General features: G+C 35.0%; 1 protein-coding gene across 1 annotated transcript in view; it reads right to left on the bottom strand.

Annotated features, from left to right (window-relative positions):
• CHM (CHM Rab escort protein) overlaps nt 1-27,849 on the bottom strand; it is a 69,876-nt gene that overhangs the window by 17,742 nt on the left and 24,285 nt on the right. The window contains exons 5-9 of the mRNA XM_086470674.1: nt 24,114-24,489; nt 22,164-22,280; nt 21,368-21,488; nt 18,775-19,000; nt 4,028-4,105 (exon numbers count right to left, since the gene is read on the bottom strand). Coding sequence (XP_086326800.1) covers nt 4,028-4,105; nt 18,775-19,000; nt 21,368-21,488; nt 22,164-22,280; nt 24,114-24,489 — 918 coding nt within the window. The remainder of the gene's footprint in view (nt 1-4,027; nt 4,106-18,774; nt 19,001-21,367; nt 21,489-22,163; nt 22,281-24,113; nt 24,490-27,849) is intronic.

The following is a 27,849-nucleotide window of genomic DNA, read 5'->3' as shown; positions in this document are numbered from 1 at the left end:
AAGTCTTAATTAAAAGAGGTTTAATGGTATAAGCATTAACTTTAAACATGTAGTAGTCTTCATACAGTTTCAACCACATTCTATTCAACATGTGTTTCACTTGCAACTTTAAGTACTTTTTTCTTAATGTTAACCTAACTGATGTAATTCTCAAGCACTCATTTGAATACTGCAAATGAACAAGGAAGCCAAGCTGCCACAGTTCATTTCTAATTATAACCTTTCTTATTGTTTATGAAACAATTTCCCCTGCCACCCCCCTAAACATTATCGAAGGGGAAAGGTTGATTAAATGTCATGTTGCATCACTCAAAGCCAGCAAAAGCAACTACATGCTTTTTATTCTCCTGCTAAGTGTTGTTTCCTCTCCTTTGTTCAGAAATAGCTATCAGGTCATACGTTTGATAAGAATTTAAAGAGAAAAAGAGATAGCACTTTTAATTTCAGTCTCCACTTTACTTCAAAGGATGATGCTGAGAAAATTTCTTTCAAGTAGCGCTTCCAAATATGGCAAACACTTATGCGCTGACATTATCAGGTCTCTGTCATCTGATATGTGTTGGGACAATGAATCATAGAGAACCCTCCATTGACCTTCTTTCAATGTGTCTAGATAAAAGGATGAAAATTAGAATCCATCTCCTTGCAGTGCCACGAGTTATAAATGTACTTTATAGGGCTCATTATCCAAACTAATGGACTAAGGGCGACATCCTTGAAATGGACTTACCAGCACTGACAAAGCCAGTATGCAATATTTCAAGAAAGATATGTAAATTACTATGTGTTTGCTATATCTTTTTATTACAGATGTATAAATTTCCATTCATCATATCTTTTCCATTTTTGAGACAGAATTATGTAATCAGAAACATATGTAAAGTGTGAGCAACATAAAATGCCTACCATTATTATTAATGCAATCTATGTAATTTAAAATACTTTAAACTTTATCATATGTACCCAAAAAGTGACCTACAATAAACACAGAAAAAATAAACAACAAAAAGAAAAAAAATCATAATGTATACATTTAATATGCTTTTTCCTCAACCTAAGGAATATGATGTGGTTTTTATTTTCTAACAGAGCATCAGAGATCTCTCAAAAATGCAGGATGTTCTGCATACGTATTAAAACAGCAGATCTAATCTGATACAACACACAAAAAGTAGATTTTCAAGTGGATTACCAAAACCCTAAAATAGGTATGTCTAAAAGTTTCTATATTTTCACACTGTCTTCCTTTAATCTTATTTTCATAAACAATAAAAAGGGCTATAGCAAAATGATAAAAATAATTGTATAACTGTGGATGAAATCTACTATTCTTTATACAGATATGGGTAGTAAAAAAGTGAAAAAGCAGTTCAACCACATATTGAATGGGGTTTTATTTTTCTTGTGCTGGAGAGAACGTTAGCCATGTCTAGAAAGGAGCTGGAATAAATTTTGGTGGCATTTAGGAACTTCGAATTAAATGCTAAACTATCAACAAAAAGTTTGAGAAGAAAATCAAGGCTGTAGCTATAAGCATAAATTTCCCTTAAATGTACTAAAGCAAGAATATTAAAATTAGTGGAAAAATAACTGTAGTAAGATCTTGACCAAGTCAGGAAGCCTACGGAATATGCTTATAAAATAGTAACGAATACCGCACAATTGGACTAAACTTCTACTGTTGTGAGTTTAACCTATTTGTAACCAAGGTAAGCTGACTCTGAAACTACAGAGGCAGCTGTACTGACCAGATACGAATTTGTCTGTTTCCAATTGCTATTAATGGCCTGTTGACCCAAAAGCTCACTAGCTCATAAATACCCTCATTAACAATTTGATAGCCGATTTTTACTAGGCAAAACACTGGAGCCCAAAGTCAAGAGGAAATTAAAGCTGGTGCAAGGAGGAAATACACAGTGAGGTAAAGAACACGAAGAAAGAAAAAGAAGGGAAAGGAAATAGTGACAATCTTTGGCAACAAAACTGGATACCTTGCTAAGTAGCACTCTAAGGAAAAGACTTCACAAGTAGAAGTAGTATTGCATTGAGGCAAGAGAAAAGAATATAAAGAGAAAATAATATAACTGAATAAAAACATAAACCTGGGTCAAAGAAACTCAGCTTTCTGAGTGACATTTTTGCCATGAAGACTATGTTTGAGACTTTAAAAGTATTAGGGGAAAAAAAAAGAGAATGTTACATGATCCTTCTTTCATTGCTGAAAATACCTTTTTTAAAAAACATGTTTTGACCTAGGCTGCATTATTTTGATCATCTCAAGGAAGTTCCTTCCTCAAGACGCTTCCTTTCTCTTTTATATATATTTTGTTTACTTTTATTTTGATTTAGAAATACTGCTTGGTAAAATACCTGCTTTGAAACAATGTGAGACCTGAAAAGAGACAACCGAAGCAGGCATGCGGCTCCAAGGAAAAGGCAGGTGACTAGACTTTGGAAGCTCAATATCTGTGCTTCTTCATATTCAGCATCAGATAATGGCATTACTAAATTTAAAAATATTTTTGTAAATCTGCACCTCAGAAAATCTATCCTTCAGTTTTAAGTGAAAATGGCATAAGCAAACCACTAAAGCAGCCTCACAGGTTTCAAGTCTTTTTTAAGCTCTCTGGAACCCTGAGGAACCTATTAGACTCAAAACATAAAAGCAGGTTAAATGAAAAGCAGCACTCCACCTTTTCTGGAAGGATTACATATAACCTTAGCAAAGAAAACATTAATTTCAAAGGTCTTCAGAATGTGCAAAAGAAGCTGGAAACTGCAGCAACCAGCACCCGACCAGTTAAGATCTCCATGGAGTCCTGTTTGGAAGTTGCTAACTCTAAGCTTTGTCCCTCTGAAAGAGCAAGTTAACTATTTAAATGCTATTGGAAAATAAAGCTGCCTACAGTAGAAGTTCAAATATTACTGTTAAAATAAACTACAGAGTTTACGAAAGGGGCATGATTTATTCGCATATGAATCATGCACTTAAAACAATGACACACATTGGGAAATACTACCACATTTGCATCTCAAAGTCTAAAACTGTGCAACAAACTTCAGAACCTTAAGGAACTGACAGAAAGATAAAATCTGTTGTTTACAGAATTTCAGGGAAAACAGAAATGTTTGATTGATACTTGAAATAATTGATCAATACTTGACCATGTCATGACAAATCTAGCTAAAAGTACCATGCTCAAAGAATGAAATGTGCAGTGCAACTGGAAAGAAAATACATTACACTGATCATTTAACTAATTTTCCTAATAAAATGTTATACATATTTCCTAGCTTAATTTTCAAAATTTTCTATGGAACATTTTAGAATTTCCAATTCCAGAAACTAAGCTCAAAACAGACTCTTAAGAGAGCTGAAGTCTGCAGTTAAGACTAATAACTGATAGAATGTATGTAACAGAAACCATGACAATTTACAGAGGTCTGAAAAATGCCACTATGGAAAAAACCACGGGTTGATTTTTCTCAGCTCAACTTTAAACCTGCCTACAGGCCTGATATTGTTATAACAGAATTTATCCTAGGATAAGGGGGCAGCATAGTTTATGACAACAATCTACCTAAAAACTCATTAAAGTCTTTTCTCTTGGAGTGACATGCATTATCAGCAAAGATTAATCTGATGAGTCCTTAGGTGAGCTCCATTTTTAAAAATGCAATAACAGAGGGCTTTGTTGTCATCTGATGAAAATCAATTAGAGTAGGTAAGGCCACAAGGAAAACTAACATCACTCATCACCAGCCCCCCGGCAGCTGAAATGATTTGTCTTCCAAGCTTGGGTGATCAGGAGCTGTAGTAATATCACAGGGAAATTAATTTAGTTTCTATATTCTAGACCCACTTTCCTTGTTCTGGAGGACCTATACACAAATTACTTTTAATCAAGGTTGATGTGTTATTAATACCAAGGAGGATCTTTGAAGAATCATTTTTTCTTAAATTGACTTAACACATTTTTCATTTGTATTTTGTATAAAAACAGAAGGTTACTTATATTACTCTTACCGTCCAGATTCTTTGTCCACTACAAGGCACTGCACAGAATGGCGAAGACAATAGATACCACCAAATACAGCACACATCCTAGAAACATATTAGAAAAACACACAGGTTACTCCCGTACCAACTAATAGTAACCAACATGAGTGTGTGTCATAAACAAAGCAATGTACTGTGCACGTTGCAGTACTTTTTTAATGATGTCTTAATCTTTGAATCAGACAATCAAAGCAATCGAAATAATACATGTCCTATAGTTTTTGTAAAGGATATGTTGTTAGCTTTTTTTTGTGATAGCATTTAACTTAGTCCTCTAAAATGTTACATTCACTTGAGCACTCAGTTCTCTGTTACCATCTTCAGTCATTCAGGATGGAAAAGCACCTATTTACTGCATAGATACACAGAATAGCTATATTCTGATGATGCTACATTGTGCATGGTGTAGAGTAAGAATATAAGAACACACGATAACCATACCAACCTCCTACTGGAATTCAAAGTGTGATTCAGAAATTATTTCTCTACTCTTACAAAATGTACCATGGGAACTTCATTGCCTACAACCAACTCAAATTTTGAGAGCACTGAGAATTGCCCCTATAGACAGGGCTCTTACAATATAAAGGTGACCTCTTACAAATACTGATTCCTCCAGGTTCTGCCTGTTATGATATAGCGGCTTAAGATATTCTGTGCATGGACTGATAATAAAAAAAATTCCTAAATGAAAAAAGAACGAGCTTCAAAGGACAGTTCTTCAAAAGCTGAAGCATACTAAGCTATTTAGCATTTTTCTACTTACAAATAAAACCAAATACCTAAACCAAAGACAATTATGCTACCCAAACATTAAGCCAGTATCACAACTCATCTGTTTTTAAACTCTACGGAGAATCAGAATTTAAAGAAACTATATTATGACATTTAAATATGAGGGACTCCATGTGAAGTCAACCCACTGCAAAATTTCATCACTACCCAAGGTGTACTATCACTCCCTTGTAGTTATCTCTGACTAAAACTCTTCACTAGATGATCTGTCCTATGCACAAAGTCTGAAACGGCTCTCCCGTAAAGCTGCACAGTGTAAATTCAGTTGGTCTGGTAATAAACATGATCCCAGGTTAATCCCTCCATCCTAACTTCCTATATCTGCCAAAAGCCAGGCTTAATCTTTGGGTCTTACTTTTCTGTTCATTTGATGTGACACAAAAATTAATTCACAAAACCTGAAAATTTAGTTTCTGTAAGTGATGCCTAAAATTTTTACTGGATCCACATTAACATTGAAATGACGTGACGTGGCTAGTTTAAACATTTTTTTAATTCTAACTCCTGAAAGATTTTAATATAAGCCCACACTCTTCAAAATGCTATCAAGCAAGTATAAACAATCAATATTCTTTTTGCCATGTATTTCAAAAAGTCTCTTTAAACATTCTTTGAGAGCACTATAAAGCAGGGTAATTCATGATCTTCAAAGCTTCATGATTAGCTGTGAATTAAGACAAACTTCAGCCAGTTTTTTGTTTGCAGTGCATTATTCCAGAGGCATTCTTATTACAATACAAAATGCAGAGGATGAAGTTCTCTAGAACTTGGTGTGACAAAAGCTAAACTAGTAAGAACATTTTAAAAATTATTTTTCAAATGATGTTAAAAAAGAAAAAAAATCTTTCTCTTTACAATTGTCAGTCAGCATGGAAATTACTTCGTGGAAAAGGGTAAAGAAAAAAGATGGGGGAGATGTGTCTGATCCCTTACAATACAGTTTCAGGTTTGGACTGTTTGCAATGTCTGATCTATCTTAGGAATCTGTAATATTTTTTTTTTAGTTGTTTACTTATTTAACAATCTCCAGTGGTTCATTCAGATCAATGAGCTATCTCTGACCTCTTCTCATGTATGTTGAAGAGAACGAACAAACAAACAATCTGCATACTGACAGAAACTGCATATCCTTTTCTCAGAGAGGACTGCTCTATCAGAGACAACTGTCAAATGTTATCAAGTGGTGTTTGACAATTCTTCCTTTGTCCTACAACTTAAAGACACCTTGTTGTTCTTGTGATCCCTATTATCAAAAGTAAATAGCCTCATATGAGTAAATCATAAACCAGTCTGTAGTACATTCGATACTGTGACAGACTGTTCAGTTTCACCATGTAGGAGAAAGAAACTGAGTCTTCTGAGTTCCTGTTCCTCAGCTGAGCTTTGGCATAACCCAGCCATCTGATGTTCAGCTCACAGATGGAAGGACAGAGCTGAAACCTGGAATGCATAAAAATTAGAAATTACACCTGCCATTTCATTTACAGACTCTGCCTCGGTATTGTATTAAAATAAGAATGGTTAATTCTATTTATCTTCTGTAGAGTTTACACTGTAACTCAACGGATTAGCACGGCTACGTTTCTAATACTCGCCTAGCATTAACTAGGCATCAGACTAGCCAAGCAAACAAGAAATATGAGAAAGGCAGGCTATTTTGGTGGAACACAGTTCTCCCAGATTTCTGGGGTGATAGCAGGATTCTCCTGGTTTACTAACAGTTTGGGAGTGTGGGGGGATTGGCTGCTTTATATTTTTGTTTTGAATTGATTTTATTTTATTTTGAAGTTAGAGAGCTTTAGTATCTGTTCATGGATGATGAACTTGAAAAGAAAACTTTCATTTTGGAAGCCTGACTTCCTAAAATGGAATTCATATTGACACTCAAAAGGCCTAGTAGGTAGTTCAAAGGCAGGTAGTACCGCAAGACCTTTTAAACTGCACGAATGATGCAGCACAGCAAATGCCTGAAGTGTGTTACCAACTTGCACCTCTTCTGAGCTGTCCTCCAAAAGGCAGCAGCCTAAGGAAGTGTCAGCAGTATCACCTGCTGCTGGCTGAATCAGAAGATCCAGTTCCCTACAAACACCTTTTCTACCCATGCAAAAGCAAGGAGAATATACGCCATGTTGAATCCCAGCCTTGACCGTCTGGAAATTGTGGAAGATGACACAAAGGTCAAGCATCCACTGAAGAATTATTATAGAGCCTTGAGCTATGGGCTTATTATCTCTAATGCTGCAATCAACGGCTTCTTGCCTGACAAAGCATGTATTAGTATCTTTCAAACCAACTCAGATGAATTTATTTCATATGTTGTATAAAAGAACAGCACTATTAACCTAACTAGAACTAAGATTCCTGTGTTAAAAACTATAAATTATATTTTTCCTTTGACTTCAACCACAGTCAAAGGCTTTTTGACATATGCACTTTATTTTTCTACCGTGCTTTGAAAGAACTTTGCTGCTTGGCTGCGCAAAAATGTGAATTACTTATTTTCAAAAGTAGCCTGCTATCCAGTGGAGGAGGGCATGACCTGTTTTCACAGTAGGCCAGCGGAAAACTACTCTTTTTAAATGAAAATGGAAAGGAATTTTGATTGTGTTGTGTTAAACAATAGCAAAAAGCCAAAATAGCTATTAAAACAGCCTAGCATGAAAAATGACATGATCAGGAAGAACTTGCCAAAATTATTTAAATATAGAAATTGAAATATTAAACTAAATGGCATCCCAATAATTTATGACAAAGTAAAATCATCATGCTAACATTACCTTCTTACAATAGGCTATTCAAGATGATTTGACTGTTCTTCAAGTACAAGGCAACTCTTTGATACCATTAACCCTAAATGACAGACATTTAAACTGATATTACTCTAATTAACTGGCGACTGCCTACACCAATAATTCAAGTTTTGCTGAAAGATAGCAACAACACTGTACTCAACTTCAACTTTGCCCTGGTGACATCAAATCATATTACAGCTAAATTAACAGTTGTGAAAATTTTTGGCCTGGTAGCCCTCCATCATACACAGCCTTTAAATGCCATTTCAGTTCCCATCAAGGCAGGAATCAGCAGCTGTAATTTTTAATACTGCTGTGAAACAATAAGACATATTAAAAGCTGAATTTTTGACAGCATCTTCGTGATGATTTATGAGTTTGTACATAATTTGATTATTCTACTAATTTTACTGATTACTGATTCAGCTAATACAGTGAAGGTCACTTACAAAATAAATCTTCATTACATTTCACAGAAAGTAACTGCCTCCAACTAGTTGTTTTCTTTAATTAAACACTAATGTAACAAGAGAGAAAATAGGCTTCAGGGTTGCTGCATCTGTTGCTACAAGAGGAGTTTACTGCTTTGATGTAATGCTCTCCGATATTAATTGAACAAAAATAGAATGTCTCTCTATCTGACATCTTGATTTTCAGCACAGAGATACCACAAACACCCTTAAATTACAGACATTCTGAAACTACATAAAACAATTGGAAAACCAAATTAAACAGTTCCACAGCAAAAAAAGAGAGGTTTTATTTCTAGCATACAGTTTGTCTTCTACTTTCCAAAATGCATGGCATTATTAATTAAAAAATTTAATATTTTTCTCCCCAACTGAACAGTTATCTACAGCCAAAACTACTTGCTTCCCTCCTTAAAGTTGAATACTGCATGTACAGCACAGCAAGCTTTGGAAAAAGATCAAAGAAAAACATGCCAAGTGCTGAATTAATGAATTGTCCTCTTTCAATTTATTTTCACACACAGAGAAAGCTGTGACCTGGTTCTTATGTTAAATTCTGTGTTTCCTGAAAGGTCCCTACAATGTCAGCATTTCCTACAATATTGTTGTACGTTCTAAAAACATTAAAAAGGACAGACAAATCAAATAAATAGCCACAGTTAAAAAAACACAGTTGCTTTTCTCAACACAGAGTTCCCACAAAAAAAAGTCAAATCTCAGTATGTGCACCCACCCAGATGAAGACAAAACAATACAGAAAAAAGCATCAAAGAAATAATGAAGATGATAATCAACAGGAACCAGAACTGTCCTGGCATTTGGAGAGGTATTGGGAAGGATAATATGGGATAAGTGCTTGAGCAAGCAAATGAAGAGTCAAATATTTTGACTTTTTCCTGAAGACTGTGTTCAGCATTCCTGTAAAATTTAAAAGGTCCTGAAAGATTACAGAATCAGCCCAGTTGATAAATCCGATTACCAAAATTACAAATTTAAAAACTGTCAGTAACTTCCTGCATAGTTATCAACCAGATGTTTCTTAATTTTCAAAGAGTACTTTGCAAGAACCACGATTTTTATGCCTGTACTCATATAGCAAGGCAATTTCTTTCACCAGATCTTCACTTTGGTCCTAGCATGGTAAACTAGAAGGAATTCCTAGCACTGTGACTGGGAAATGCTACGGAAAGAGTTGCTGTAATGGCAAAGCTCCCAACCAAAACACTGGAGGGGGGGCGGGGAAGAGCAAGGACTTCTGCTCATTTCAGTTTCAGCAAACTTTTCATGGATAAAGACACAGCAGGCAGGAATGGTAACAGCTCAGGGAGGAAATGCCACAGCTGAGAGAGGGGTTGGGAAAAAAAAAAAAAAAAAAAGGTAGCCCAAGTCAAATGTCATTTTATAGCAAATCTCTTTTTTTTTTCCCTAAGGATTTAAAAAGTAAATTTCATTTTAAAACTAAGAAATTGCTCCTTTTTATTGTATGGGGTTTAGTCTGCTACATATATAAATATACATTCACATACTGCAAAGAGTTTTAGTAGAGCATATAGTATGTGACAGTAAAATAAGTAACAAGATCAAAACTGGTGTTCTTAGATTTTGTTTAGAGCACAAAGCTCAGGAAGTAATACACCTACTTATCACTTACCCCAAGCTGCATTAGACCCTCTGTTCACTTTTTTCCATAATTACGAAACAGCAATAACTTAAGCCTATTTCATCAGAGTCTGGCAAGGATTAATATTTATTGATCATGATATCTGAATGGCCAAATCTGCACTGAATTGCAACTATTTCAAGAGTTTTAACATTTCAGTTCCTATTATGTGCAAGTTTAGAGGTTTGGCAAGTCAATGCTGACTTTTACGGGCTCAAGATTCCAACTCTGAAGCTCAAACATTAGAAGACATTGCAATAAAAATCTTAGTTCATCATACACTTTCATGTTCCTAGATTTCCAGTCTCGCTTCATGCAAGTGTAGATTTATTAAGCTGTTTCTAAAACCAGAGAAGTTACTGTTGACAAAAATAAGACCATGTTTAAGCTCTGTTTTCACTTAAGCTGTCAGTAATTTAAGCAAGTGTGCTATTAGCAAGCTTATTACTAACACAAGAGCCATGTTACTAATGACTCTTGCAGAAGAATTGTTTAGAGTCTAAGAGTGGTGGAAAAGTAGCTTCGTTGTATCCATTAATAAATTCCTAAAATAAAAAATAAAAGAGAGACCATTACGTAACAATGTGCTTGAAAGTCACTAACACCACAGAAATTTCCTGTAGCTATGCACACTTGTTAGCTTTCCCCTTCTACAAGTGCTCGACTATGAAACTAATTTCTTATCTTCTACATTTAAAATAACCACAGAACAAAAATCCTCATTTAAGAAATACTGACGTTGCACAAATATGGTAACTGCAGAAAAAACTGCTAACACATATGTGCATGGTATTTTACTAAAATCTGCTTTGGAATAGCAGCTGCTTAGCTTTAAGTCATTTCTGACGCAAAAGCCTACTTCTATCCACAGTCAGGGCTGCACTTCAGATCAGAAGCGTTTTGGTTCAACACCACCCTCAACGGGCTACATGAACATGGCCAGTTCAGCCCCTGCTCGCCTGGCAGCGTTACACAGGCTGTCCTACTGCTCACAGCTGCCGATTCGGCAGATGTTGAATTATCTTTTCTGCTATATTCTTACTTTCTGCAGAAGGAAAACTTGTAGAAGTAGTATTTGACAGATTAGACATGCAATTTGCAAGACAGTATACAATCCACCCAACTTCAGTTTCTTATAGGCTCCTACTGCTGGTGAATAAGAAAAAACAATACTAACTTCACGAGAGGTACACAGGCATACCCTTAAGCACATTCTCTGTACAACAGGAAATAAAAGAGCCTCTGCAGGAGAAAAGATGTTTAGCATACAAGAATTTTGAAAGCAAAGTCTTCTGCGTAAAATTAATCTAATTTCCTGGTTCATGAGAAAACAAATTAATTGTGGCATCCTACAACTTGGAACACTCAAGAGGGGGGAAAAATATCTGTACAGGAAGTAGGTCTTCCAATGCTCATGAAAGAAGAAAAACCCAAGTTTGACCACAAACTCTTGATGACCAGATTACTCCATGGTAACAGGTTTCTCAATCAAATAATAAAAAACATACAACAAGCAGATTTATGCCAGATTTTAGATTTGCTCTCTTGAATACAACTGCTTTTCCCAGCAGAAGTATTTTGTGATGGTTTGTTCGTTGGGTTGGTTTTGTTTTAGGGTTTTCTTTTGTTGTTGTTGCTTTGGGGTTTGGGTTTTTTTTTTTTTTTAAACAAACAGTCTGGGATTTAGCCTTCTCAAACTATTTAGAAAGAACAATACTTCAAGGTTTACCAAATCAACCTAACAAGCTCTCTACAAGACAATCTCAGGAAGAGTGAAAATGGTTTAGATTTTAGCAAATGGTTACAAGTCATGGAGAATTACGAAAATTTATCTGGGTAAGAGCATAGCCAGAAAAAGTCCCATAAAACTATTCAGGGAAAAGTATCATCATTTGTTGAAGCACAAAGGGATATTAATGAGTTCTGTTTCTGAATAACTTTATTGTGCTTCCAGAAAGTGCAAAGTAAATCCAAACACTGTTGAAAGATGATGACTGATATGATAAACTATGAGGCTACTGTCTTCTCAGCAAAAATTCAAAATGTGAGGTGAAGAATTTGAGACTACGTCTAAAATAAGTAGTTCAGTCAAGATTGCGAATGGTCATAACCACAATGTAAAAAGTGTTGTTTCTTAAAATAACAACATTGTTAACCCTAAACAGTCTGTTCAACAAATCTATCCTATACACTTGCATCTTGCTTTACAAAATGGTCTAAAAACAGACCTCGAAGCTAAGTTGCTAGGAAATCAACTTGCCCTTAAGTTGCCTGGTGTACGTTCGACTGAGTTTTGGGCAAAGATCTGAAATTAGTTGAACTAGAGGATAACCACCATATTTTAACTGTATTGTAGCTGTATTAGCATAGCTGCTTAAGAAAAGTTTACTGGAATCTGAAAGAAAAGTTGCTTGATACCTGCTTATTAAATGGAAGAATTACACAAACATTTTTCAAGGATATTGCAATTAACACTACTTTGCAGTGAATTTAGGTTAAGAATCATTCCCTGGGAGGCCAAACTCAAGAAATAGATGACTTATGTGAAAGTAAGTTCGGATTCATCAGGCAACATATTCAATTATTTAACTAGAAGTGTCCTAGAAATAATGGCTAAACCATTGTGGAAATTGTAAGAAATTACTACACAGCAGGAGGGGAAAAAAAAAAAAAAAAAAGAAAAGTTCAGCGGTTTCTGTACTACTGTGATGGTAGTTAACTACAAATGCACTCCGAAGACTAATCTCTATGGAAGGTAGAAGTATGAGCCCTGCCTAGCTCCAAGTTCTATCGACCTTAGAAGAGAAGCAGCTGTTCCTTGCACAAGCTCCTTTAGTTGCAATTACACAACAGTTCTGTCCTCAAAAGGGAGCTTGGGAACTCAGGACCACAGGGCAGAGACGCGAAAACGAGTAACCAGAAACCAGTCACTAAGCATTAGATCATCTATAAAATCCATTTATGTGCTCTCTGCCTTCAGAAAAGACATAAAAATTCAAGTTATCTTAACCCTCAATGAAATTCAAGGACTATTTAACTAATTCAGTAATGTTTTCAAAGCTACCTCTCTCTGCCTTCTAGTGTAATGAAAAAGGACTCTGCTAAACTACGTTTTTATCTACATCCCAGATTTACTCCAATAATAAACATTCATGTCATCTCCACAGACCTTCTGATAATGCTGTACCATATTCACATGTCTAAGACCTAATTCTCAGGAAGAATAAGCCAGAATCTGCACATCCTCACACAAGCAGAGTGTAATTTACTTGTTAAGAGACAATACCAAATAACGTACTAGATACATATCCTTCATTTTATTATAGTCTTAATTACTCAAGCAAATAATGACTGAAATATCACCTCATTATAGCATTTATATTTTGTACTTTTAAGTTCCAAATAAGTTCATAAAATGAAGCAAGAATGATCAAGAATCAGAGTAGGACAATGTAAGTTATTTTCAGCCTTTTAAAAATGTAACATTACATTTATTTTGCCTATACTACAGGATATATTCTAACCCTGTAATACAATTTCTTGACTGAAAACTTTTCCATACCTAGGTAGGGATCTGAAATCAATACACTTTGACAACATTCGTATGATACAGAGCATCCCATGTGATATATTCTAACAGTCGAAGGCCTTCACAAGGTATAAGCTTCTGAAGAACACCATTTCTAGACAGTGAAATAATGAGCAGAAAAGCTCTCATATTTGTAACTAATTTTTTAAACAAAAGAACTGACAAACATCTTACAGAGAAGAAAGATAAAATCTAGAATGGCGAGGTATTTTCAAAGTTTCATACGCTTAAAATGCATTTCACAACAAAGGTTATTTCCAAATTAAAAGTCTTTTCCTGTCAAATTCTGAGAAATAACGTGGGCAAGGACACAAAAGCATTCCATAGCTTTATTAACGACAATGCTCACTGATCTGTGAATAACCTGAAAAAAAATGAAGATTATTGAGTTACTTTACCAATCTATCCATCCATCACTAGTGAACAGGTCTCAGAATGATGGATTATCTCACTGCCCTGATGTTTATCCCAAGAAAGAGTTTCTCTTTAGAGGGAAAAACAAACAACTGATCCTACAAACAATCATGCTAACTACCTTGCTCATTTTGCATTCATCTGCCAACAAAGCAAAAAGATATATATTAGGTTTGTCTTTAAAAGCCAAGCTACATAAAAAGTTTTATTATTTCACTGAAATAGAAGTGAGAATAATTGAGGAAAGCAGCATTGCAGCTACCCTTACTAGGCAGTATGTTACGAAAAACCAGGTTGTCAGCAATTTCAAAATAAATTTTCAGGTCCAAAGATAAGCAATAATCCTAAGTCATAAGAGATATATAAATATGAAAGTATGTATTTTGAAATGTAGAACTGAACTGATATCTCAGATACAGCCTACGCTTTTTAAATCACCTGTGACTCTTTCAAACTTGCACAGAATTGCGCATGTGCTAAGACTCAAATCTGTCATATCTGATCGTCACAAGGAATTAACATTGTTTGAATTTCTCATTAATATGCCAAATGATATAATTAACATTCAGAAAAGTTATGCATATGGCTCACATGTAGAGACATGCTACTCATGTATAGATTCAAACAAAAAGGATGTTACACTGAATTTTTAATATATCAGTTCTCAGTGCTTATCACAGTAAGGTTTCCTAAAGTCCACTCTTTATTTTAGAACACTAAAACCTTCCTAGAGATTGTAACAGGGACACAATTGGAAATGTTAAAGTACCTGAGACTACCTCAGAAGCTTCAACATTTGTAGCAGATAATAGCTCAGATGTAAGGGTAAAACCTGATTATTCATTTTTGAAATATATACAGGAACCTTCCAAATCAATCACACAATCCATCATACCTCAGCCTGGACTCTCAATCTTCTTGTAAATATAGGGGCTGAAAAAGATGAACCGTCTTAATCAGATCTTTCCTCCATCCCAAAATCACTACTGTCACTGGCATTAACACAAAAATGACTAATTTCAGCTGGAATCTGTAACAACTACATAGAAAAGGTTACATTGCCAACCAAATACACACAATGTAAAAGTTCAAAGCCTATTTACAGGAAATGCAAGTCATTAACTGACTACCCATAAAAGTCAGTGAATCACTAATGCCTACAGCAAAGCAGCTGAATACATTCTGCCACCTCAACACCTATTACCATGACCACCTCTGTCAATTCTTGGATGACCCTAAACAAAGAGAAAAGTGACATTATGTGTCACCCCCTAGAAGCTTTATGGGATGACAGACAGCACATAGTCTCCAATTCCCTCTAAAACTTCAAACTGGAAAAAACTACACTACCACTCCTCAAAAAGTCCTATTTCCATTTAGATGTTCATGTTTGCGAGAGTCTAGAAGAAAGAATCGAAAACCAAACTGAAGAGAAACTATGCACAGCCTCCCCCAAAATCCAGTGTGTTCATAAAGGAAGCACTGAGAAAAAAATCACAGAAGTGAGGCCACAACCTGCAACTGACTTCTCAGCTGTCATTCATTAAACAACACTGGTCACAGGTGAAAAGAATCACAACTGAAAGCTTCCAGCAAGACTTCCTCTCAAAGGAAAACTGAAAATAAGATGCATATTTCATTGAGGTGAACTGTAAAAGGGAACCAAAAGTGTTTTCTAAAACCAGAAAAAACCATCAAAATCACATTAAATATTCTAAACATTGTATCACTGAGACTTCACAGTTTACAATGATGCCAAATTATAGTTTTTCTTTGGTGTCATTTTTTCAAGAAACTGAAAGCTGTATTACAGATTTACAACAGACATGTTAACAGCAAACTGCAAAACATACTGATTTCCCTAGCTGCCTTACATATCAAAGTTCCAGTGTCTCATGTTTACCACATCAAATGTAAAGGCTTGATTGGGTTTTCCTCAAGAATGAGATACTACTATATTTATTTTTCTAAGCGTAACACTACCACTGCTTCATTAGAGAGGAAGAGACATAACAGTTTCATACCAAGAAGTCTGAACCAAAGGAAGCCGTTATACAGTCCAGTAAAGTTTCGCTGCTTGTCAATAGCATGAGGCTTCCAATGTCCTTCTTTGTACCACGAATCCAATTTATGGAGAGAAAAATCTCACATCTGTACCTCAACATATTGGGAGGTACATTACAGGGATATAAAAGTTTAATTTTCTCTCCTAAACCATACCTGTTTAAACCAATAAAGAACTAACACCGCTTTTACTCACTCAAGTGTCGTCAGTAGTTATAAAACGTTGTACTGTTTATGCAGAATTCATTTAGAATGCAAGGATGTGACTTACAAATGTCTTTGACTCATTCACATAAATATGCATGCATGCCATTTATAACAGTAGCCTTGATGAGAACACACAGTGTAACCGGCTGCAAGAAACGCTTAAGAGGTTTACATTAAAACAGAATATAGAACGGTGGTTAGAAATCACAGAACAGGTGACACCTTATTCTGATAACCTGGTGATAAAAGCTGTAGCATATGATGTATAGGTTGTGGTGTTATCACTTTACTATACAGTCTGAACAGTATTCTTCGGATATTGCTCAGTTTTAGCAAGACATAATACCCAAGGCAGACCACATAAAAACTGTGATTAATCTAAAAAAATAAAATAAAATAAAATAAAATAATTAAAAAACCCTGTGATTGCCCCTAAATTGCTAAAATCAAAACCCAAAAGACCTTAAGCCAAAGACATTTAGACTTCATTTTCTATCAGAATGTTTGTAATACCAACCTTTTAAAAGTGTAATTACTTCTTGGTTTGAACAATTTCGAAAAAAAACAAACCCAAACTAAAATGCAGCAATCAATGGACATAAATAGAAATTTCAGGCCATCTGAAGATTTCCTGTGACCATGGAATGATTTTGTAATAAAAATATTTGTACAACTTCTAGACACCCCTATTGCTAACTCTTGAAATATATTGCTGTTACAGATCAGAAAATTGCATGTGCTGGCTACTAAACAAAATAAAGCCAAAGGGCTTTCAAGAATGCAAGATAGTCTTTTGATTTACTAATCTGGTGGTCCCACATGAAGTCCTATAAAGACAGAAAGACATCCATAAAATCTACTAACACAAGTTCTATTGCATGACTGTGTCCGGAGTACTTACCTAAAAACAATTCTTGTTCACAAATTGTCTCTCTGAGCACCTAATTATTTTTTTAAATCTCCATACAAATACAGTTTAAGGTACAGATGAAAGGCTATTGACAAAGGATGTTAATAAACTGCTATTCAATGTAGTACAGAACAACGGCTAGTTGTCTAATGAACTAATAGAAGCATTCAGTAATCTACATATATACACCACACAGGACAATTCCACATGGCCTTCATTAGTTGCTAAGGCCAAACAAGACCTTACACAATACGGCAGCTGCTGGTGCCAACCAGCCACTTTATAGATGCCTTCCATGAACTATGACACTTATTCCAGAACATTTCTATCAACCTATAATTGCACCCATCCTATACACTGCCAAATACGGTCAAGCTGCTAAGGCCACTTCTAGCATTAGTTTAAGTACTGTTGTAGAGAAGAAAAACAGAATCTATCATACAGAGAAGACAGAAAGACAATGTCAAATAACGTGCCGTAAACCACAATTTCTTAATAGTGGCACACACTTAAGAAGCAGAACTTGCCCACTAACAAAGACCAAAGCAGATAAGACATTGCACTGATATTTAAATGAATGATATATAAACATCACTCAGACAACAAAATGGCCTCACCATGCAATACTGCTTTTTTTAGACAGAGCTAATGTTTACTTCAGACCTACAGGTTACTACATTAAAAACCCACATAGAGCAGATGGAAAGGCTGCTTGCCAGCAAAAGAAAAGATTAAAAAAGCCCTCAGCCTTTTAAAAGCCTGTTGAACTGTTGGAAACAACTGAAAATTAAAACCACCCACCCTCTGCACATGTATTCTTGATGGTCCCCAAAAACATCCATTAAAAACTCCTCTGCTAGAACTATGATCCCTAACACACCTCACGAGTCACGCATTTTCATTGCCCACAGTTCAAGTACAGGGGTTGAAGTGGATGTTGTTTTATCCTGGAATCAATAGGGCTTTCTGTTTTATGTTCTAGGGCTCAAGTGGTGGAGAACATACGGCTGCGGTTTAAGATGTTAGAATGTGAAACTGCAGTCTGTATATGGCTCAGTGTCACAGGGCTTCACAATACCTTTTCCGCTGTTCAATTCATAGGTAGTCGTTTGTGGTCTATACAGATATAGAAAATTATGTCAAGAGAATAAGGCCATGATTTGACATCAGTTGCCCTGTTTGTATAAGGCTACGATGTAACAAAGGTGAAAGAATTACAGAACTTTTCTTATTTAATAATAAACTGGACAACATGGCACAATTTTGCCTCTTTCAGAAAAATCCAATTCTTTATTAAATATCTACCTATGAACGGCAGATGCACTCTCCGCATTAATTAGTAACACAAATTGAAAACGTACATCTTCTTGTAACTTCAGGAAGACTAACACATAAATTATCTCAACCTACCAAAACGCACAGTCATCCCTTTGCAGAGACATTCCTCCAAGTCTCCTCTGACAGTTTTAAAAATGGATAGCTACGGAGGAGTTCAATTATCTCTTTCTCATTCCCTAGTACTTACTACCATGGGCACCCACCCGAACAGCCAGCTATCACAAGTTGCATTCGGAATACAATGAAACTGTTTCAAAATACTAAAGAAGCATAATTTCCAATTATTTTTTTCTTTTTTCTCCTTTTTTTGAAAGCAGGGGGCAGGAATTTCATAGCCAATGAAAATGTAAAGCAAATGAAACCAGCACAAAATTGCTGACAGAATGATTCCTATTGAATGGTATCTATTAGCATTAGGTTACCAAGTATTTCCATTTCCTTTTTGGAACATATATGTTAGAAGAGTGAAGCTTACCTGCAGAAGCACTGTGGTATCTCTCCTTGACCATACAGAGGAAACAAAAATGGTGTATTGCCATAGCGGCCAAGGCACTGAAGAAATTTTTTTGTTGCCTGAAGACCTTCAAGAGTGCTGCAATCAGTCTCTGAAACCATTGCAATAGAGTGAAGAACAAAGTGCTGCAAGCTGGGTGTTAACTTCCGTGTTCTTAAGAACTGAGCAAATGTATTGTTCTCGTAGTCTGAGGAAAAAGTAAATTTAGGTAAAGGGTATAACATTTGTATTTTCTCATACGCTTCAACTAAGCAAGTAGTTAAATAACCGAAAGCAACTGAGCTTTTCAACAAGCATCTTCCTGAAAATGGATAATCCAAGTCAAAGAAAGTTAAAAAATTTAAGCCCAGAAAGTGAGCTCTCTGAGAAGACAGAATTATCACTCCACTAAATTCTTTCAAAATAACACAAACCCATTGTATGAGTCTCCAACAGTCTAGAAAGCAACCTCTAAATATGGTTTCATCTATTCTCAATGTTAGACTTGATCTAAATCCATTTCTCAATCATCTGAGAAAAGTAAGAAACTGTGGACAAAAATCCACTGAAGGGCCTTGGGACGCTGTTTCCTGTAAATTACCCAAAATATTATACCTGAATGACACCCATTCAAGAATGGTGCTGCTGAATCCATCCTGATTCGGTTAGAGTGCACCTTTATGCACAGAGAAGCCATTCACATAGTGTCTTAACCCAAAGATGAGAAGGTGCAGTAATTTCTTCAAATTGATGCCTTGCTCGCAACAAACAAGTATGGATGAGACACAAAGATGACAGGGATGGGGAAGCAAATCTCCCCTTTAAATTAATACTATTGCTGACACATTTTGGAACGCAAACAAACACAAATCTTTCAGGAGATGTTTAACGCAAGTGTTGCATTTCACTGATGTCTAAAAAACTTTAGTTATCTTCATAATGAAAGTAATTACTATATATAAATTCACAGGTAATTCAGAAACAACTCCATCAATTCTGAGACTAGTATTATCAAGCTATATATTCTGTTCCAGATTCAAGCACTGTTTCATTACAAATGTATCTTACCACCCTTTGTACAGCCAAGCAGCAAGTCATAAAATGACAGGGGTTTTTTTGTTTTGTTCCAAAAAAAAATTCTCAAGTTTTTCCTCACTTCAGACTTCTTACATAACTCTAAATATTAGAGGAAAAAAAGCTTTAAAAATAATTCCTCACTATCGTGAACTCTTCCTATTAAAATTCTGCCTTCCCACAAATGTAATGATCTCACCAAGAGCAATTTTAAATTTCTGAAGTCATTACATTAGACTAATCTGACTCGAAATATTTCAAATTACTTCCCAGGGTAATTAAAATGTAGGAACAAAATCTGTTTAACTATCTCTGGATGTAAAATAAATCTGATGTCATTTAGGTACATTAATCAATGGATTCATTTAAAATTGATGTGGCGTCTCCTTTTTTTACTTAACAAATTTTCTAAATATCACCTATATTCTCACTCTGAGAACTTCCATTTCCTCCAGCAGCAGCAAACTTGAAATCACCTATCTATAAACCACTTCAGCCTAATGAGATTTTCCCCCTTCAGGATTTTCTAGAGTTCATTACAGAATCTCTTTCCTCTCATCTTACCAGATCATTCTCAATATTGACCAATTCTCTCTTGCATATGTTTAAAATAGTTTTCTCTAATGTTTATACCTCATCTAAGGGTCTTGTTCAAGTAATCAAACCAGTATCTTTACAATTTTTCCTTTTAATGCTACATTATTTCAAAAATACTCCCTAGTCAACCTACTGTCAAGCTACAAAAGCACTGATATGCTTCAGTCTGAAACTCATGTCAACAGTTTAACTATTCCTCTTTCCCCATTATTTCCCTTTGACAGACTTTTCCTTTTTTGCTTCAGTTTACTTTTAGACTCCAAGAACTGAGAACATCACTTCATTCTTTGTACTCTCAGGTGCATAAAGCCAAAGCACCTTCCTTCTGTTAGCCAATTTTCTTCTTTGACCTGATGCTTGTTATTCTTTGCACATTATGGCTCAAATTATTCAGATTTTCTCTCGCCTAAATAAGTGCAACAGTTGACAAAGGCACTTTGTACTTGCCCTCTACAACTAAAAGACTTCAATCTTCATTTACTTTCAAAGTTAAAAACATCAATTTTCTCTATTTCTGACTTTGTGGTAACATATTGTGAAGATTTCAATACTATCCAAACAACAGAAACGAAAAATCAGATACATCACACCATATTAAAAAACCCCTGCGAGGTGGGAGGAAATCAACTCAAAATTGTAAAAAAGACATTTTGCAACCTTGCTGTAATATATAATTTTACTGTTAAAGAAAAATGTAAACAATAAATGATGTGGGAACTAGAAGAGCAAGTGCTTAAGTAGAAAAATTTAACATTGAGGTGAAAAGGCCATGAAAAGGTCAAAGTATACTTTGAAAATTAATCCATAAAAATAAATTGCGTGAAAACACGGGAGAGCTATCAAAATTGTGCATAACTAAAGGAACTCCTAAGAAGAGAGTGTACACTGTTCAATGAAACACTACCTTGGTATTCATCAGGGTGTTGTTCATAGTCCAAACAAAATGTCAAAAATTTCATTAGCATTCTCTTTTCCACCATAGTGAGCTGTCTGCTGTTGAAGACATCTGCTCTAGAACAAGGTACCTGGAAAATATTTCTTAATAATTTCAGATACTTTCCATACTCTGGATGTAAAAAGCATCAAGCAACACTGTAGTCCGATTACCTAACAAATATTTTAAATTACTGTTTTCTGTTATAGTTATCATCTTATATATTTCTTTCCATTATTTTCTATTATAACTATAATAAAAGTTACCAATTTTCCACAATATTTTTCAATCTTTTTCAGCCTCTTCCCCTTCTTATTTCTCTTCTATTTCACTTGCATCTCTGACTGCAGTGTTAATCAGAAGAGTTTGTATTAATTAACTTTGCCAAAATCTCCTGTTGGCATTATCACCCCATGACTTCTCTTGGAAGTAGCAGAGACAAATCAAGTCTATGATACAAATCTGAAAACCTAAAACCTGTGAATCTTTAATTAACTGCCAAGTCGATCACGGGCTAAATATTTGAAATGAGGCAAAGACTTTTGTCAACAGTTTATTGGACTGCACATTCCTATTTTTGCTTTTTTAATAAAACTATTTATATATAGCACATACAAACACCTTCCGGTTCCAGAAATGAAACAAAAATGAGAATCTTAAGGCAAAATACTAGCTTATTGCTACAAAACTCTCAAGAAACCAGTCTCAAGTATCTTGACTTGAAAAAGATAAAATTGAACATATGCAATACATTATTTCACGATACCTGTTCTACTTTTCCTTCTCGAAATGCAAGAATTCGTGTTGCGTTTTTAAATTCTGCATATCTGCTAACGTTCGACTTAATTAGAAGGTCAATTAGCAGACCTCGGGAGTAAAGCAGCTGCACAGCGAAGAAAAAAAAGAAAACAGTGAGTAAAGAGAAAGTGCTTATACCAAAAGAAAACAGTGATACCAACTGTATTAACTTGTAAGGTGTTTTCTATAACTATTTACAAGTACTCACAGTGAACTAAAATCTGAATAAAAGAATATCAAGATGTAATAAGTGCAAAATAGTATTGAATTAACTGAAGCGACCATACAAATGGAGGAGACAAAGCAGTCCACAGAAGAGAAAGGGAGAAGGTGTCAGCCTACTGCTCATTTAGTTTTATTAGTCTGGGAGTCATAGCTTGAGGCTATTTTTTGCATTGTCATCTTGGATAATTTCTTTGTATTGTATGCTATATATCCCTGAACACTGTATCTTAGAACCTTCATTTCCCAAAACCTGTCTGTGTAAATCAGCACTAGTTGTCTCTTAAATTACCTGAAACGATAATGTCACATTTTCTAAATGTAAATTCCTTAACCGCCCAGTTAAGGTTTAGTCATACTCTGTTATATTAATTTATAATCTGTCTACCTTTACCCTTTCTATAAGCTACAAATATATCATTAAATACTGAAGGGACTAAAATGTAACCATTAACTGAAGACATACGTCAGAATAGAAAAGCACTGGAGATTACTTTAAACACGCTTCAAGTCTTGTGGCCCTGAGTTACCGAATTTGCATGATCACACAGGAATTTTCAAGATAAAGGTTTACTGGAACACTAATGAGGAGACTACAACAAAGTCTGTGTCCCAGTGCCAGAGAGAAACTAACACAAACTACTAGCCTTGCCCGAATGACTACTCTTCTGTCAGAATCTCTGGTATTCATTGCAATTAACACCATGTAACCCAGTGGCACAGTAAAAGTATAAAAAGAATACAAAATAGTATTATCTGCTTCACCACTATACATCGACGATTGTTTTCATGATGTCATTCCAATGATGCATGAAAGAGGTATCCACATGTGGAACACAGAGACAACAACACTTTTTGTAGTGTCTCCACAAAGAACTAAAGTTATTGAAGAAAAGTTTTTTTCCAGTTTCCAGAGGTTTGAAAGATCTTTTCATACAGAATATGAAAAATTAAGCATGCAACTTTGAAAAAACTTCACACTGCAGAGCACACATACAGTCTAAAGCACAGAGGTAAGAAAAAATTCCTTTTAACTTGAATTTGCAAGGCCATATACATATACTGCACAGTACGCAAAAGGCAGACTTTAGAGTTTAGGCAGTATGACAAAGCAACAGTTTTTCCTCTAAGTAAAACACACACTAGCAGGAATTCAACACAATGATAACTAATTTTAGTCAGCTTCTCTTTCATGGATTAACTGTAATTATTATTACTTTCCAATAAAATTTATTACAATTCAGTGCTTTAGTCTGAGTATAGACAGCCAACGAGAGTTTCACAGGAAAATCTAAAACCCAGGAAGTGCTCCAATAGGAAAATTATTTTTAATTTTAAAAACACCAAAGATCTGCAAGTAGGGTGATTTTCCTTGTTTAAAACTAGAAATTTTTTTAATGGTAGTATTTGAAAAGAGCAATTTTGAAGGTATTAAGTGCTAAATTTCAGAGAATTTACTTTTATAGACATATTTCTGAGCTATGTTTTACTAACTCTTTGGTTATAAACAAACACTAAAGAGCACATATGAAATAGCTCTTGTTTGGCTGAAGGGTACTAAAGCTTGCTTACTTCCCAAGAGTGGGGTTTTTGCCTCAAAGGTCCCGTGTTCCTCAACGTTAAATTTTTTTTTTTAAATTTCAGAATTTTAAGCAAAGTAAATGTACTAATATGAAAAGAGTCATTCAATTCCTACCTTGGAAACCAAATCAATATTAAACCTTCTGCCTTCTCTAACAATTTGGGAATACGTGATTTTCTTTGGTTCTTGGGCAGAAATTTCCAAGGGTGCAGCTCCAGTTTTTCCCAATTCCAGAGTGGACTCGCCTAAAGCCGTACTATGAGAACTTTCACTCTCAGAGGTTATTTCTGTATTACTCCCTTCCGTTGCACCTGCTGGCTCAGTGCCCGTAGCCTTTTCTGGTTCCTGGCTCTCCACCGCCGGAAAGGCACTCTCCACTGGTGGGCACTCTTTTTCTGATTCCTGAGCAACCCCCTCAGCACCAGAGGCTCCAAAAACAGGCAGCTTTGGCAATGCACCAGCTTCTTGGATATCTTCAGCTAGATCCCGACTGATGAAAACCACAAGGGGAAGAAGGGGAAAAAAAAGTCTTTTAAAGAGTCTTAAAAATGTATTTAAAGTTTTGAGTCAGTGCCAGAATGGAAACCTCAAGCGTTTCTATGAAAAGCATTACAATTTCTTTATCCTGGCCAAATCAGGTGTACCACGCACTAAAGAATTCTGTTTCTTTGACTGCAAAGCTATAATTCAAGAGTATTTTTATTGAGGAGGAGGAAAAAAAACCCAAACAAACCAACAAAAACTGGGGTTCTTATTTTACATGGACTCAAAAGATGGAATGAGCTTAAAACAAAAATCAAAACTCTCATGATGAAACACAATACACAGATACATAAACAACAGAAATATAATATTTTTAAAAAGAAACAGTAAAGCAATTTGACTAGGTTTTTCCTATGGATTAAAAAAAAACCTTTGAAATTTAAATACAAAAATGCATTAAACTCAGGTATTCTAAAAACCAAACTCACTGAAGAAAACAGAACTGCTTTATACAACTGAGACTACTTGGCAGCTGTTATTGTAGCAAGTCCGTAAGAGAAGGACACAATTTTGACCTGAAGCCTAAGCAGAACTTTCAGATTACTTTTTCAACTCTGACCCTGCATTCTAATTAGTTGTTCAGATAACAGCCATACAGAATCAGGTTCTCTCATACAGTAGTGTTATTTTTATGCAAGTGTTACAAATTTGTCCACAAATGAAGGCAGTCAGTCAAAGGCAGGGACATTACCACACGCTTATTCTGTATAGTCCAGTTCCTTTTCATGACACAATTCTTTAAAATTCCTCTTTCAAAGCAGACTTCCACTTTTAATTTCATGTACTCTTTTTATCTTGAACTTCAATGACATCTACCTTAGAAACTAGTACTTTTGAACTTAGAATTTTAGTTTATACTACCAGCTGAGATGAATCAAATCAATGTCATTGTAAGTGAAAGGAGTTCAGTAATAGTTTCACACTATCTTTTTATCTTTATACCACAAGCCATTAATGCACTGAATAAACAATTTAATCTTGGCTGAAAACTAATGAACTATGATTTTAAAGGTGACCTGCAAACGTACAGTACCAAATTTCAATAACTAAAAGGATGGTTAAAATTCACTGAAAGGCAAGGAATTACTCTGTATACATATAAAAAAGCTCCCTCACACACCTGCAGCCTTACTGATGGAAGCAGGGGGCAGGAGGGAACAAAATCCTGTATCCTTTAAAAGTTGCTCCTCACCTATGAGCTCAGGGAGCTCACGTGGACTCATAAAAATGAGTTTGGGGTAAGTCTCTCAGCTTGTGCACAGCCACCAAGAAGCACTTACTCATGAATGGGGTAAAATACTGCCCTGGGAAATACAGGAACTGCTGTAAGGAAGCACTAATGAAAGAAGTCTGTTTCTTTACATTAATTATATCTTTTTGCTTCATATTGCAAGCCTTAAATAACTATAAAATATCAAAGATAGATAAGTACTTTGCCAAATTTTTTTTTTAAAAAGTAATCTCTACTAAAAATATAAATGAAAGTAGCTTAAGTTTTGGGGTTCTGTTTGGATTTTTGGAGTTTTTTAGGGATTTGGAACATGGTGTTTGAGAAAACTGCAAAAGCCATTGCCACTAATGCAGTAACTAAGAACAAAGCTTTTATTTAACCCATCCTAAAGCTTTTTATAACACAAAAATTCAGAGCCAAGTTTTCTTTCTACCTTCTCCCAAGCTCAAGGTACACTTGAATCTCATTTTAAAACATACTCGATTATTAGTTTTAAAAGCAAAATAAAACTTGATTCACAATACATTGTATTTTTCCTATATCACTCTGAAAAGCAGTGTAACAAATGTTATATTTACATATTTTACATCTCCATTCAATTCCTGTTAATGAATACATAAATCTCCATGATTTGCAGCTCTACACATTTTATAACAAAAGCCTAAAAACTGTATATAATCTAAACTCATGATACCCTTCCTATAAGAACAAATATACCTGAATAATGTAAGAACTGTCTATAAAAATGACTCAAATTGAACTTCTGTACACACAATTCTTTTCCTAATTCAGAAAAAAATGATACATCTGCAGACAAATTGTTGTGTAAATTTAGAATATTATCTTCCACCATTCATCAATTAATGGTACTAACAAAGGAATATCTTAAAATGAATGTGTCTTATTAATGCCTTGTAACAGCAACCCCTTCAGATAGGTCAAATGAAAAATTGCCAACCAGCTGGTTAATTTATTCAGCACAGGTGTTCACTATTTATTTTTCAGCCATTTGCCTTTTTTCAATACAGCTTGCTGTAGACACAGTATTCTTTCCCTTTGATGGATGCACTTTGTTCTAAGGCCATTCATTTCAGATTTGCACTGTGTATATTATACTGCTACCCAGCTGTTTATTCTTTCAAAATAAATGTTTAATGGTTACTTCATAGGAGTTATAAAAGTTAAGCAAAAACAACAGAATCTAGCCAGAATGTGTAAACTGTCAGAAACACAATAATTGACTCTCTTGGAAAGTTTTAAGTTATTTTGGAAAACTTTCTTTGCTAGGTTTATTAATCTCACCATTCTTCCTCATGTGTTTCGGGGTTTTTTTGGTAGTAATCAAGAGAGACAACATTGTATTGCCAGGCTAAGTTAAATGCTTAAAAGCAGAATCTTCCATTTTGGCTGACTCAAGTATCATGCTCACTTGTACAAAGTGTGAAGTCTTAGTGCTTGGGGACTCGTTTTTGAGACAGCTGTCAGTCAGTATCACATCTTCTTCGGAAAATCATACGCAAGTTAAGAGACTATGAAACCTTTAATCTAATTTAATACTGGTTCTGAACAATATTTATTATTGCAACAGGATTACAATTACAATATTCAAGTGATATTGCTTTAGAACAATAATAACATTTCATCTGCAATACAGTCAAGCAGCTACTACTGTGCAATACAGAACTTTGGAATATTCTGAGTCTGTGACCTTCAGATTCTATTAGTACAACTAACACCTCTTTTTTTTTTTCTTACCTGTGGTGTTTATATTAAGAAATACATGTTTCTACATGCAAATCTGTCACATTTCATTTAGCTACCTATGATATTATCTAAGGGATTCAAGGTTAAACTTACATAACTATCCCAAAGAACCTTCCAGGAATTCAGAACAGTGTTCAGTTCAGCACAAAATCCAAAAGATAAAAATGATAAAATAAATACAAAGAAATAGTTCAGTTTTCAATGGAGGCTCATACAATTTGCCTTCATTATTACTTTGCTTACATGCTATTCACCATTACTGTTTCACAAGGTTACTTTTAGGTGTTCCTTGATTTTCAATATGACATTGTG

Source organism: Leptosomus discolor, chromosome 9, assembly GCF_034619465.1.
Source record: "Leptosomus discolor isolate bLepDis1 chromosome 9, bLepDis1.hap2, whole genome shotgun sequence".
NCBI classification, from domain to species: Eukaryota; Metazoa; Chordata; class Aves; order Leptosomiformes; family Leptosomidae; genus Leptosomus; species Leptosomus discolor.
This window is presented reverse-complemented; position numbering and strand designations above follow the sequence as displayed.